Source organism: Pezoporus wallicus, unplaced genomic scaffold (genome assembly GCF_028554395.1).
Source record: "Pezoporus wallicus isolate ANWC-B61680 ecotype Strahan unplaced genomic scaffold, APGP_CSIRO_Pwel_v1 contig_8188, whole genome shotgun sequence".
Lineage (NCBI taxonomy): Eukaryota > Metazoa > Chordata > Aves > Psittaciformes > Psittacidae > Pezoporus > Pezoporus wallicus.
Window position 1 is genome coordinate 5,426,182 of NW_026640104.1, and position 13,240 is coordinate 5,439,421.

Below are 13,240 nucleotides of genomic sequence, written 5' to 3' on the forward strand. Positions count from 1 at the left end.
TGTTTTGAGAATCTAACAAGCAAGCACAATTAGGATAACAGGCCTTTATCTTCTGCTTCATGCTGATGAGTTATGCAGTAACACTTTCCTTCTTTTTTTACTGCAAATATTTTGCAACAATAGCCTGTTATCAAATACACCCTTCCTCCTGCAGCAGCTTACAGTGCTGTGCACAGTGAAAAGTTTGCTTCCTAAATCCTTGACACCCGAACAAGACAATACTCTGTACCTGATACTACACCTACACTACCACTAATGTAGTCCAGTGGAAAAACTTGCCCCCATGAGGAATCTCTGCAAGGGACTGGCAGGCAAACCTGGCCCCATGTTAGAATCAAGTGTACACTGGACACCCAAAGTCATACTGCTATGCTGCAGCTGGTATCTCAGCTTTCTCTTGAGACTTTAGCATGTGGGGGTGAATATTTTATACAGCTTATTTACCTATAGAAAACTAGTTTCAGGGAGGGGCATAAATTCACAAAAATAAAATTCTTACCCCCAGTTAATTGCCTCCACTGTCTCAATGTCTAAGGGATCCAGCGACTGAGGCAGGGCTTTGTAGAGGGTGGCCAGCCTGTCTGTCAACAGTTCACATAAACAACTGCTTTGAGTCAGGCACTTGGCAGCTGCTGGTTCTGGCAGACTCACCAAAAGCATGAGGCCCTCACAGGCCTTTACTGCTATCCGGCCATCCTGGCAGAAGGGCATGGAAGAATTAATCAGAGGGTGAATGAAGCTCACTTGAAATCAAGAAGCAAACATCCCCAAATAAACCCTCTCCGTTCCCCAAGCAGTGAGTGAATGCATTTATTTTTGTTGCCTCTTCAGTCACTGAAACTTAGTTCTAGTGGATTTGGATGGCACAAAATAAAGAATTTCTCCTAAATCCACATCAAATACTAAGAATGCAACTGCAACCACCAGGTTGACAGAACTAGTGCTGTAGGTCAGCTTAATACCAAGATATTACACAATGTAAACTCCCAGTTAACAATAATGACGTACAGCAGTAGATTTGGTCTCCTGCTGTTAATGCTGCTGTGGCAATTACAGGCTTACCCAATGCACTTCTAAGTTTTCTGAAGGAATCTGAGTATGAATTCGAGGACGGGGCTGGGTAAGACATACAGCAGTTTTCTTTAAAGAAATGAAACCTCTAGAAATAGCCCAGTGCCTTTATAAAAAGTGTGTGTTAGGACAGTACAGTTCCAAGTAGTTTTTTAAGTACTCTTTTGTGGTATATTTAACCTAACGATCCTCCTATGTAGCTTGTTTGTGAAACATGCAGCATTCTATGCAAATTGCTCAAAACATGTATTACTATTAATAAACTTTAGTATTACTTTCTAAAAATAGTATTTTTACTTAGATCTGAATTGGCAAAGAAAATTGCTAATTTACAACTGCCTGCAAAACAAATCCTGTTTTACTTTTTGTATTTAAAATACAGTGTGTGCATACATGTATATTCACCCCCCCCGCCCACTTCACACAGCATCTGAACTACTTCGATTTACCACATTAAATAGAACAAAACCCAAACAACTCACGGGACTTTTAGTGAGGTTTAGTAGAGAATTCACTAAATTATAGTCTTGACTTGGACCAACAGTAGAAGACCCGGGTGATGATGCGACATTTAGTTCATCCAGACTGAAAGAGAGCTCATCTGCCTGTTGTGGGAGATCATCTTCCTTCTCCATTTGCTCCACACCAGCAGCACTGGGCATTTCTTCAGGCTGAACGGGCTGTCCCATGTCTGCTGTCAGAGAGTCTTGTCCTCTTATCATGTCCTCTGTGATTACATCTGCTGATCCTTTGGAAGCCATTCCTTTCAACTTACTCTGCAAAGCATTTGTTTGGAATTACACAGTTGAAATTACTGTTCATCCTGAAACAGAACTTTACTAAAAGCAATTTTTTAACATCAGCATTTGAAACACTTCTCTACAAGGCTGGATACAGTAACCATGTAGAATATAGTGGGTTGTGGGTGCATGGGAGTTTTTAAACCTAAACCATTTTTCAATCTTCTTAAATTTCTCCTAAGGCCTGTACTATTCTGCTTCAGGGCTTAATAGGCCATTTACAAAGAGATGGCATCTTTTTCTCTCCACCACTGAAGGCATTCACTTGATTTGATAGAAGTTTTTATTTACCTTATGATTGCACCTTTAGACCTCAGCACATACTATAAAATATCCCTTTCTAGGTGAATTTATCTGATGGCTGAAACACTATTTCCAGTTAGAGTCATAGAATTAAACTAATTCTAAACTTCTTGAGATTTTATCTTCAACAAGAAAGGGAAATAAAGGTCTTTTATCATTGCAGACTACTCTCAAGTTGTGTTTCTTACGAAGAAAATGCTGAGTAGATTGAAGGAGAGAAGATACTGGAAGTTAACACTGGATTCTATAACAGATCACAGACCCTTCCTGGAAGCTACAAAGCATCCCTACTTAGCCTGGAAGAAAGCAACCCATCTTCCCATAAATCTGTCTCCAGCCCATAAGAAGACATTTAAATTTGTGCTCTGTGATACCACGAAGAAACACACTGCAAGGCAAGAATTCAGTGTCCTTCTGGCATAAGCACAGGTGAGTAATACTTTATTAGAACCATAAATTAGACTTCAGCACAAGACAATTTTTCAAGTGAGTACAGTAGTGAGACTATAAATCCAAATGGCTCCCCTTCTCTATGATAACACCAAAATCATGACAAATATATCTCAAGCATTAATAATTTAAAAGAGTAACCATTTGGGGTTAATGGCGTTTAGTGCATACAAACCAGCAGGGACTAACTACATGCCAGTCTCAGGCAGCAAACTTGAGAGCTGCTCTGCATGCTTGCTGAATTGATGTGCATTCACTGTGGAGAATTTGTATTGAATGTTGTGATACACTCATATAACCAACTCCCTGGAGAGGCAACATGGTGGTAAGAGCAGCACACTGCATGCTATAAAATAAGTATGATTTTTGAGTACAGTAGAAAAATTACTCCTTCAACACATGCTTTTTTTTTTTACAGTGTGAAATGCACAAGGCTGCAAAGCAACCCAAATGTGTCTGTGAATCAAGTCTGTCTATCCCTAAATCTTCTAAAGTCTTCCAGTATGCTCCCGTATATTTTAGCAATACACAGGAATATCTGAATCACAATGATGAGCCTTGCACATAAAGCAAAACTAAAGGCTGGAAATGCATTTATAAAATACTTATCTTACACTGGTCCAATACCTCATGTCTGGACTCTTCTGTCATTTGAAAGGCTTTAGTTTAGCTAAGGCATCAATGAGAACACCTAACACATGTAACTGCATAAATATCCCTCCACAGCTCATTACTTTTACATTGGCAGGTAACACAAAGCACTCTGTACATTGGACAACACATAGGCAGAGTTTTCATGTGTATTTAAGCTTCCTATTGTCTAATCATGCAATTCTGCAGCTTAGCTGCTCACCTGCCTCTTGTAAAGGTGCAAAACAGGATCCTGAATGACCTAATAGAAAAGGTTACATAAAACATATATTCAAAGCTTTCTAGACAAGTACCCCTCTAACTGAATTCAACATCAACACAGAGCAAACAATATATAAACACATTTCTACTTTTTCATGATATGCAACTAGTACAATTTCAACATCTGTGGCAGATGATGCAATGGATAAGTTCAAATAGATTTAAAAAGAATTCTGTGAAAAATCAAGTGATATCACAGCTAATGAGAATCTCCACTTAATTCACAGTGAGGAATATAAAGCTGGCAATTTGTAGTGATGAAAGTAGAGGTGAATAGTGAAACTAGTGTTCATTTTATATGAAGGTAGAACCTTTTAACACACCTTGTAACAGAACTTGTTTAAGGTCTCAAGAGCAGAAATTGAAGCACAGATAATCACAAAACAATCAGTTGCAAGGAGTATCTCATGTAAGGAATGATAAGATGGGGCAACTAAGGAATAAACGAACAAGGAAAAACATGAGGCAACAAGTTTAGCATAAAATGACTGAGATAGAGGTGATAAATGTTCCCGTGTATGTCCTTTCTCTCTACACAAGAACAAGGAAAATTCAGTTTAAATAGAATTAGTATATGGATTTTAAAGGTTTAAAACCAGTTCTTATTTCCACAACAGAAGTAACTTGCCCAAGAGATACAGTTATGCCATACAGCTTTAAGCAATAAGAAATGAAAGATTTTTCTAAATACAAACAGCATTCTGTCAGCAAACTATTTCTTATGGAATCGCACAAAGAAAATCCTGGGTTTATACACATTCATTTTTTTACGTTCATAAATAAATACATAAAATAAGAAACTGATTAGGCAAAGAAGGAAGCAAAACTAACAGATACAAACAGACTGCTTTGCAGAGATGTATCTGCATTTCAGTTTCTAATTTTTCTGATTTTAGAGATAAATGCCACAGAGAATTCTATATATTTACCCCTTCACGCATTTGAAGGTGAGAAGTAGCTATCAAGTCACAACAACAGCACCTCTAAGAGGCATAGACGTGAACAGAATATTCTGTTCTAATAAAGAACAATTCTGCACCCAAATACCTTATGCGGAAACAACTGTCAGAAGTCATGAAGGCATACTCCTTAGCCTCTGACATTTAGAATAACGTTAGGAAGGAAACAGGAGCTCCAAGAAATATTCTTCAGCTTGCCTGAACTCTATAGCCAGCATTTTGTGGAACTAGAGATCTCTGAAATTTGGAATCATCTGGGTTTTCAGGTCTGATTTTGAATAATGCAATCTCGCTACTTTGGGGAAGAATGCCAATGCCTGACAAAACACTTGTGGTTCTTATGACTGGGATTCTCAAGTTTGATTTCAAGGGCACAAATGACATTAAAAGTAATCCTGGTTTGGACGTACTACCTTATTCTGCATCTAGTACTTTGCTTCTGAGTGCTTCTAATGTTTAAACACTAACTTGTCAATCCCTACACCATTTCTACAGCTTGCACAACTACAGTGGACACAATGGCAATCAGGGTTGTATTTAATTAAGGTAAAAATAAACTCAAGATAGATTTTTTACTACTGACTTGTAAGCGATATTCATATACTCAATGGAAAATAATGTATCTTTGCAGTTTAGCAGCCTTTACTATTACAGATCTTGTTTGCAGAAAGCTTGAAAATATTTGTGGAGGACACTACATCCATCTTTTCACCTATATATCATATGCTTAATAGGTACCGTGTCACTACAGCAAACATCAAAGTGGGAGCAGGAGGCATTTCTAAACAGACTTTTATAAATTAAACTTTTATATGCTCCTTCTAAATGTGAACAGAAAGCAAGTCTAGAAATTCTTTCTCCTCCCACTCTGATTTCACCCATGCCACATGTTAAGTTTGAAAATGGAGTAAAGATATTTGGCTTTCTTACAGATAGAAAATAATGTCATATTGTAGATTGTGAGCTGGCACTGCAGCTAGACCATATGTGCCACTACCAAATAAGGGCCCGATCCTGCAGAGCACTTAGCAACTTGCAAGGTGTCAATGCCCCATGCAATCTGTCCTTTAGTCTTTGCTGGGCTGAAGACAAAACAACATCAGCAATCCACTGTCGCCCTCACACAGTGATCTACATTATAATCTATGTCCCTACTCTAAAGATACTTTCACTACAAAGAGTAAGGACCTCAGGCAGGTGTATTTGTAAGCCCTGAATGAAATTCTAGTAAAAAATAATCGGATGTATCAAGTCTCTGGAAGTAAAAAAAACAAACAAACAAACTTCTAATATCACAGGAAAAAAATTACAGAGTGAATAAAAACAAATCTAAGAAGCACAATGTGATACCTTCACTTCTCCATTAGATTCTGTCTGTGACACAGTAAATACACCTAGAAACTTTTGATTTGGTTTACTCACCTCAAGGAAGAAGTTGACCAGGTATGGATCCTGTTTCAGCTTTGCACATACTATACAGAGAAACTGAATTTCTTCATTTTCTGTTGGTGTTGCCAGAACTTCACCACACAGCCTGATTAATTTCTGTCACAGAAAGAAAAGCAAACATTAAGACAGAGAGGAAATTATAGCTTTTTTCTAGGAATGATGGACTGAGTTCTTTTTCTATACACATACTACAGTGATGTAGGGTTATTGACTTAAACATTTGCTCTAGGTTTAGAGTGCTGTGAACACGACTTCTTTATTACTTTTGACTTGCAATGCAGTTGCAGTTCAAGGCTGCAATCATCAATACATTAAACTGATATTGCACTTGAGCAGTTTCTTTAACTTACTTGACAGTGGATGTATTAAAGAGCTCATTAGCTACAGCAGAATAAGAGAAACTTGTCATTCTACAACATAACCTACTTCAAATTTGAACAGTACCTGCACTGGCCTGTGCACATTTATGTGGGGAAGAAGAGGTTGCCGTATTCTTCCAAGAAGTTTTGTATAAAAAGCCAAAACTTGCTGTTTCATTCCTGGAGGGCACTGAAAGAAACCAGATGAACAACAACAATATAACAACCATGGAGAGAAACAAGATGCAAATTTGTCACCCAAAATGGCTAATGAAACAGCAATAATTCATCCCAAAGCATTTTTAAAATACCATCATCTGTTAGCACATTCCTTTTATCGACATTAACGGAGAACAACAAAAAATGTTGCATTTCATTACTGTTTCCTTTTTCAATTTATTCATAATTTCAGTTAATTGCTGCAGTGCAGACTTCCACCAATCTTTACATGAAATATTCCCCACCAATACAATGATAAGGGGAAATTAATTGGCTACGTGTCAGCTGTCTAATTTTATGGTACTGTGCTGCAAACCCCAGCAATTCAGTGAGTCAGTACGTACAAATAAATGATGATAAACACCTTAATGTCTACAAAATATATTTTGAATTCATGAGCAATTAACCTTAGACAGATAAAAGTGTTTACAAACAGATGTTCCAGGACAAGAGAAAGCTGTTGTTTTCCCCGATATTCAGCAGAATACAAATCACAAGTATCTGTGGAACATCCAGACCCCTGTTCTCCTGTCCCTCATGCACCACGTCACATGAGTGTATTTTCACATCTCCATGACATCTGATGGCTTGCGGTCCTTTGTTTTAGCTAGATCCCACCTGACTCTATGTCCTACCATGTCAATAAATGCTGTTATTCCATAGGTTAATTTTAACCCACATAATTTCTCTTATCAGATTGACTGGGAATAGAGCATGAGTGGCAACAGCCAGGAGGACAACTGCCTAACCTGGTTCTCCTCCCAAAGTAATTATCCCTAAATTATTAATCCCAAATTATCACTGAGTTATCAAGCAATCCATTGAAAATGGACTGTCAGGGTGCATCTACAATAATGTAGTAAGTCTAAGTGATTGCTGTGAAAGGATATTACTCTTTTTGCAACAGATCTTTGCAACATCTTGCAAGCACTGAACTGTGTGTTTACTTCAGATGTATCAACTCACAAGTGGCAAGCATAAAGACAGGCTGCAGAAGAATTGCTTGTACAGGCGTGTTTGCGTGAGTGCAAAATGACTTCTCTCAACTCTTAGAAACATACTACTAATTACCCACTTCACATATGTCACCATTTCATCTTGGTTTCTTGACAAAATTTATAGATTACTGAATGAGCTGTATTTCAGAGCAAGTATTTTCAATATATCTTAGTCTGATTGTAGGACAGCTGATGTAGGAACAGCTCTGGTCCTTGCAGAGCAAGGAACATTCCAGGCTCAGACAGCTAGTACCCTACATGGCTACATATGTAAAATCTAGTAGATTAAGAACCCATGACAATGTGTAAAAGACTGACTGATGATGAAACCATGGAGAGCTCCAGTTATCCTTGGATCAGGGTACACCACACTTTCCTAACTGCATCTGCATCATGATACACTTCTAGCACAAGGGCTGCTATGTTAATTCATTCCATGATCCATTCAACCCCATACATTTCAGCTCATTAAGTCTGCCAAGAAAGACAGCAACAAGAATGCACCAAATCCATGACACTAATTTCACATGTGCCACAAAGCAGACATGAGAAGAACCAAACAACACTGCCAAGGGCTGCATTCATACCAAAGAATTGGATGTGAAAGCTGTCTGGGAATCAGCTTAAATTAATGCTTTCTGACATGGAAGTCTTTCTGAGCAATAACTTACCACATTCCAAAAAATGAAACAAAGTCTGTATTTAATACAGTGCTTTTCACCCAAGAATTTCCCAGCACTTAACAAAGGACAGAGAGGGAAAATACTCTGTTGTAGAGCCAGAAAAATACTAGACTGAACAAATATGCTTGTCCTGCTTCTAGCTTCACAGTCAATATTATGAGTGGTGAGTAACAAATCTCAGAGTTCTGCCTTGGTCAGCATTTCTTTCGTTGGCTCACTTTGATCATACTTGTAAAAGACAGTTATTCATAATATGTTGGTAACACAAGCAAACAACTATTTGCTATAGTTCAGTGTCCCACACTACCACCTACTGTAGAACTTCAGTCTCCATCACAATTAGGAGCCCATACAAAAAAATAAAGTGCTCTGCTGAGAAATACATACATCAGCTTTTCCTAATGTGTACAGAGTCTCCAAAATCTTGTGATGTAGCAAATATTCCATACATGGTCCTGTTTCACCCGATTCCCTCTCATTTTCTTCTTGAACTAGAATATCCAACATCTGTTCCAAGTGAGAAGGAATGTTGGTATCAGTCACAGGAGCTTTGTCATCTAAATAGAAGAGATCAGCAATAAGAATGATTAAAGTATTGTCCTCACTTTTCTCAAGTTCACTTCCAAATGTAAGATTTAAAAACATGACCACTCATTAAAGAATCTTCTATAGAGTATGCAAGTTTTTAAACATGTCTTACGTTCAAGTTTCAGAACCGTATCAGGAAATGTAAACTGGAACACTCATTAGGCAGATATCTAACCTTGCAATGGGGAGAAGATGAAATGCCGCATTTCAAAACATGCATTAATTACACAGTTAAAAAGGAAAATTTTCATAGTCAGAAACCAAACTTAGGGAGAGAAAGGTTCTACTCTCAATCTTCTGGTTAATATCCACCCTTGTCTTGGTAACTTCCTCTCTGCCTCTTCACGTAGTATTCTGAAATCTATAAACAGCCTCCAACACCAGATAATTTGCAGCTGACCACTTCCTTTACAAACTATGTAATTAAATAAATGGTTTTTCTAATGATAACAACAAAGGAAACCAAACTCTGTGCTATTTATTCTTTACTTTTAAAATTGTCTTTTATACTTTCTGCATTAAAGCAGCATTCTGTCAAACTTTTATGAAGGAATGAGTATGACTGATATTACCATGGTAAAGTCATGAAACTGCTGTGGATTTATGCTCCTGGCAGTGGGAGCTGGCACTAACATGTTGCAAAGCACACGCACCCATGGAGATTTTCCTATGTATTTTTTTCAGCTCAGTTCTACTTGAACAACTATCCTACAAGGGAAATGGTTACTACTTCTTATGCAATAACCTAAAAATAACTGCCACTTGCATGCAAATAGCAACAAGATCAGAAAGGAAAACAGCCGTGTCAGTGTGATTGTGATCTCTACCACAACTTCCAGTTAGCCTACAGTATTTTGCTTGACTGTCCTAGGCATAATTCTGCTCCAATTGCAGAGGACAAAAATACATCCACTGAATGGCAACTTGTTTTTCACAAGACTTCTGAAAGTGTGGGAGAGAGAGGTTAGCCTTTACTTCGCACTATGTAATCACAAGTATCAGTTTTCCCTTACCATCCTGTCATTTCTACCTTAGGGGACATCACATAGTGTTCCGAAAGATGGGTATTTACAACCAAGGGTCAAGTTTCAGCTTCTAAGAGTAAATACTGACATAAACAAGATCACCAGTCCTACAAACAGTCCCACAAATGCAGATTCAATAGCTACTCTAGCAGAAATACAGAACTAATAAGCTTGAGGAAAGCATGGTAACATTCATCTTAACAGTGTAATAACTAGAACCAAACATTTAACATTTAGATGTTGCATACTGTTGCAGGAAATCAGGGCAAAGTTTAAGATAAAGCATGTACAGCCATATTTCATCTGAATACCCACTGGGTTTTTTAGAAGAGCAGAGTAAGATCTGGGTAAATTCTAACAGAACGTGTTCTAAATCTGCTCACAAATTCACTTTTCAGAGCTATGTTATCAAAATACCTTTCACGAAGACGAGACACTGAAGAAAAAAGACCTAATACTGAGCACTCAGAATTTATCTAAATCTTCTAAAATCTATGACCACAAAATCACTTTTGTTAAAATCTTGGGGAAAAAAAAAAGAAAATCCCTGATGCAGAGCAATAAAAAGGTTAACAGCAGGGACTACATTTCTGTAGCTGTCTGTTTAGATTAAACAGAATACATGAAGACAGAAATTGGATCAGGCGTGGAAAGGTACAGTTCTCTACATGGTACTCAGGAAAGAAGACCTTCCCTCTATCATTTTTCATGCCTCATTTTTAAGGCATGAATGGAGGTACACAATATTTTTAATTACTAGTTGTTGGTGGTGGTGGTATTTTGATAAAAGACATGCCTCATTTTAGTATCACTTAATCTTTTCAACAACACAGAAATTGGGACTTATATTTTTCCCAATAAAGAGACAAAACCAGGATGTTTTCTTTTACCTGATGTCTCTATGTAGTAATGGGTGATTGCTTTCCAGTGGTAAACAAAATCCTCTTGTAATGGAAGGGAAGGTGCGAGCTATGGGGAAAAAAGAACAAAGAACAAACAAAAACCAGTTAGGAATGAAATAAACATACATCCTCAGAGATTAAATTGAATTTTATCTTATACTTGTAAGCAAACTGCTGCAGACTAGTGCTATAATTTTTTCTCTCTGCTCTTCTGCCTTTAACAAGGATTATATACATTATTCATGGCATGAGGCCCATGTCATACTGCCTAGCTTGTGAACATCAGTAATAATCTGTGATGTCTCTATGACTGGACAATCTATCTGAAGCAACAAAAGCAATTGCTCATGCAGTAAAACACCACTAGAAATGTAGGTGTGAATTGTTTACATTGCAGGGTTTTGTCCTGTAAGGAAAAAAATCATATTCTTTTACATTTGCTTTTGATGCCATCTTCCTTTTCTGTATGCTCTGTTCTCCTATTTCCCTGTGCTCCCTTAAAAATACCAATTAGCTGCTTCATAGAGTTTTAACATGCTTTTTTTCCCTGTTAACCACAACTATTTACCAGGCCCATCCCCAGAGCTTGTGGGTTTTTTTAACAAATACGTTTCTTATTTAATTTCTGACAGAAAAGGAAATTTCTTCTTTTCTGGATGAATCTGGAACGGCCAGTTGGGTGTGACTGACATCCAGGAATAACACAAAACACGGCCTCCCACCCAGTCAGCATCAGTACTGCTCCTTCCTTACCAAGCTCGAGAACTGGGTGCAACTGCGGCTCATTACGCCACAGGCACTACTACCCCACGACCATGATCATCTAACCACTCTGTTCTCCAAAGCTGAGGCAAACAGTGAATTTGCGACCACAGTATAAAATGTTCACAGCTGGTAAAATCAGGAATCCTGGAAGGAAAACCCACCCCACGCTACAGATCATGTGAAGGTCTGTTGTTACCGAGGCTTAACCCTACTCGCTTGAGGCTTATTTGTTACCTTCAAGCAATTTTTTCATAGGCAATACTAAAATAAAGGATTATCACTTGACATGAGGCAACAATGAGACCTATGGGCAAGCAGAAAGAACCCCATGCGTAAGTTGGTGTGTCCATTCTAGAAGGATAAGGAGTTGAACCAGCCTGACAAGCTATGGCGTTCAGTCCTCCACAGAGTCACAGAGTGGCTGAGGTTGGAAGGGAGCTCTAGAGGTCATCTTGGTCAACCCCCTGTTGAAGCAGCCTCACCTAGAACCAGTTGCTCAAGACCATGCCCAGACAGCTTTTGAATATCTCAACAAATTGAAATCCTGCAAGCTCTCTGGGAACCTGTGCAGAGCTCAGTTACCCTCACAGTGAAAAAGTTTCCCCCCAGAAGTTACAGCTACCACACTTGAGATTATTAATAACTATGAATTCCTCTAGTGTCTCCTCATAGTGCCTAAAAAGTACTGAGCTGCCTTAGTTCTCAGACAAACAGAAGCACGGGGCTCAGGCATCTGTATACTCTTCACTGGGTAGTGCTGTATTTTGGAAGTTTTCCACATCAGTCTTTTCCTTAAATTGAATGACACTTAAATTTATCTTGGGAAAGTCATAAAGCCCAGTATAGGAACAGCAAGCCCTGGAAGATAAGACAGTAGAATGCTAATTGTTAATGACCTTTTGCACACAGGACTTTGAAATGCAAGACTTTAAAGAAGCAGTGGTGCTTGGTAACTAAACTACACCTGCATCCTGTGTGGAAATGTGCCCTTACAAACAAGGAGATCAAATGGACATTGCTTATCCATTCCCTGACAGTCTGTGGACTCATGCATCTTCCATACTTCCACAGCTGGGCACTGAAAACACCAATTTAGCGCACCCAGCTACCACAGAGTATGCATCAGGATAGCATACACTGCACAAAACTAGTCTGTTTTACAATGAATTTTACAAAGCTATTGAAATTCACAAGAATAACTCAACAAACTGAAGACTGAGAATATGATATTTTGTGTCATGCTTCGTATGTCACGCTGCTGTAGATGAGTATTTCAAGCAATGTAACGATCATTTTGCAGATTTCTGTAATAAAACTACACCAAAAACTCCACTCTGGCTGATGAATAGCAGAGAAACCACTTTTTAGGAATACCAGGACTTTCAGGCAACTCTATTTCCGAAGTAACACATGATAGATAACATTACTTGACTGATGTGATTTTCCTCTCCACTTCGTCTAGCCTCATCTGCCTCAAGATGGAATTTAGTGGCTCTGAGCGGTGCCAGGAAAAGGATTTTACTTCTCAGCACTGTCAATAATTTAGCCACTGCAGGAGAGAACAGTGGATACAGACAATCTCCCTCCCAACAAATGCCTCCAGGGACTCCTCTCAGAGGTGAAAACCTAATTCACAGACAGGTCTTGCCCTCTTTAATTAAAACACTCAGTGACTTCACAGGGTCTTCTCTGATCAAGGACTTCAAGACAGATATTAGAGACATCATTAGCATGGGTGTGCATGTGTACCTGCATGC

The 13,240-nt window shown here is 38.4% G+C and overlaps 1 protein-coding gene across 2 annotated transcripts in view; it reads right to left on the reverse strand.

Annotated features, from left to right (window-relative positions):
- FHIP2A (FHF complex subunit HOOK interacting protein 2A) overlaps positions 1 to 13,240 on the reverse strand; it is a 31,887-nt gene that overhangs the window by 12,937 nt on the left and 5,710 nt on the right. Inside the window, exons 2-8 of one of the 2 annotated variants that reach the window (XM_057417248.1) lie at positions 10,707 to 10,785; positions 8,591 to 8,760; positions 6,389 to 6,493; positions 5,918 to 6,040; positions 3,478 to 3,516; positions 1,554 to 1,847; positions 500 to 696 (exon numbers count right to left, since the gene is read on the reverse strand). In XM_057417248.1, the coding sequence (XP_057273231.1) occupies positions 500 to 696; positions 1,554 to 1,847; positions 3,478 to 3,516; positions 5,918 to 6,040; positions 6,389 to 6,493; positions 8,591 to 8,760; positions 10,707 to 10,785 (1,007 nt within the window). The remainder of the gene's footprint in view (positions 1 to 499; positions 697 to 1,553; positions 1,848 to 3,477; positions 3,517 to 5,917; positions 6,041 to 6,388; positions 6,494 to 8,590; positions 8,761 to 10,706; positions 10,786 to 13,240) is intronic. The other variant, XM_057417249.1, reaches the window with a different exon arrangement.